This window comes from Mandrillus leucophaeus, unplaced genomic scaffold, assembly GCF_000951045.1.
Source record: "Mandrillus leucophaeus isolate KB7577 unplaced genomic scaffold, Mleu.le_1.0 Scaffold498, whole genome shotgun sequence".
Taxonomy (NCBI): domain Eukaryota; kingdom Metazoa; phylum Chordata; class Mammalia; order Primates; family Cercopithecidae; genus Mandrillus; species Mandrillus leucophaeus.
Genome location: NW_012105342.1, coordinates 103,055 through 104,607, shown reverse-complemented (window position 1 = coordinate 104,607; position 1,553 = coordinate 103,055). Strand labels below are relative to the sequence as shown.

Sequence of the window (1,553 nt, the reverse complement as noted above, 5' to 3'; positions counted from 1 at the left end):
CTAGCTTAGAGCATTGGTATCTGTAATACATTTGAAAATCAGAGTTCATGTTACCTGTGTTAATCACATGACTACATGTCCCAGTACACAAAAGGGCGCTGGCTGGCATTCTTCTTAATGTACGTAGTAAAGATCATAAGAAATCCTTTACGAGTTTAAATGTCCCTGGAACAGGCATACAGGCTCTAGTCAAGAATGAATTACAGGAAAGCCGTGTGACACCTGGCATTCTTCTGTTCACGGAGCTTCTTTGAGGCTTGAAGATTGATTTTACCATCTAGACCTCTCTGGCTAATACCTATTCTTCAAACACCTTGGTTACTCTGACATAGGAATTTACTTCTTTTCCTTGAATGGAAAACACTTTAAACATTAATAACAAACATTATGATAAACTAATATATGTGAGAGTACTTAGTTGAAACAAAAAGGAGTTTTAGGAGACAGTATTATACTAGCTTTGAAAATCAAGGAGAAGTTTATGCAACTTAAAATGTTTACAAACTGCAGTGCAATCTACTGTTTGTGAATGTCAATGTATTATCAGGAAACGTGTCTATACAATCACAGGTATATTTCCTCACAAACTTCTTTACGAAGAGTGAAATATGTTTTTGTACCTCTCGGTGTCAGTTAGGGATATATTTTGTGCAATATTTATGTGATTGTGCCTATGCATGAGAAATGAATGAATTTCAGTCACACATTCCCTAAATCATAGCTTGATGATGCTTGGGAAAGAATCAACACTTAAAACTTCATGAGGTTCTAATGTCTGTGTTCAAAACACATCACAGTATTAGGATGTAGGGAGATATGTACGTGTGCTCCCTGGGGTGGGGATTTCTAGTTACTAGATCATCTCCATTTTTAGCATTTGGCATCCTCATGATACTTTTATAAATATGATATTCTAACAGGAGAGCAACAATACGATTTTACCGATAGAATAACAGATTTGCCTGCATTCAATGAAAGAGCGCAAATATTGGGTCCTTGTGACTTCAACTGACTCTTCCGAATTGTATGAATGTATCAATACATTAGATAAACCCAGGTGCAGAATGATAAAAAATGTTAGACGCAATAATGTGGCTAATTAACAGGGTCCGGTTTCTGGCCCATGGGTTTAAAATGGACTCACAGTCCTGTTCCTGCCTTTTATTCTCTGAACTTGCCGCTTTTGCATTCTCTGAGTTCAGTTTAAAGACAGTTACTAGCATCTGTGACCAATCTGACAATACTGTGTTCATCAGCTGCCTGTGGATTAATCACACGCTGGCATATTTAAGCTGAATGTCCGTCTGGAAAATAAATTTACTAGATTGACTGAAATTCCACTCTTTGTGTAGGTATTTGTCATATATTTAAGAAAAAGCTAAAAAGAATGGAAATCGTATGACAGTAACTTAAGTTTTTCTTCAAAGTGCACGCAATCTTTTGTGATACCTCATTCAGCCAAGTATTTGTGCTCTTCCTCATTCAGTGTAAGGCAGCTTTCAATTTGCTTAGAGGGCAACATTGGAAGGTTAGAGTTCATCAGAAACATAGAA

At 36.7% G+C, this 1,553-nt stretch overlaps 1 protein-coding gene across 1 annotated transcript in view; it reads left to right on the top strand.

Annotated features, from left to right (window-relative positions):
- Positions 1 to 254, top strand: part of LOC105550771 (golgin subfamily A member 8M-like) — an 11,595-nt gene extending 11,341 nt beyond the window's left edge. The window contains exon 19 of the mRNA XM_011995779.1: positions 85 to 254. Within this exon, the coding sequence (XP_011851169.1) occupies positions 85 to 254 (170 nt within the window). The remainder of the gene's footprint in view (positions 1 to 84) is intronic.
- The last annotated feature ends 1,299 nt before the right edge of the window (positions 255 to 1,553 follow it).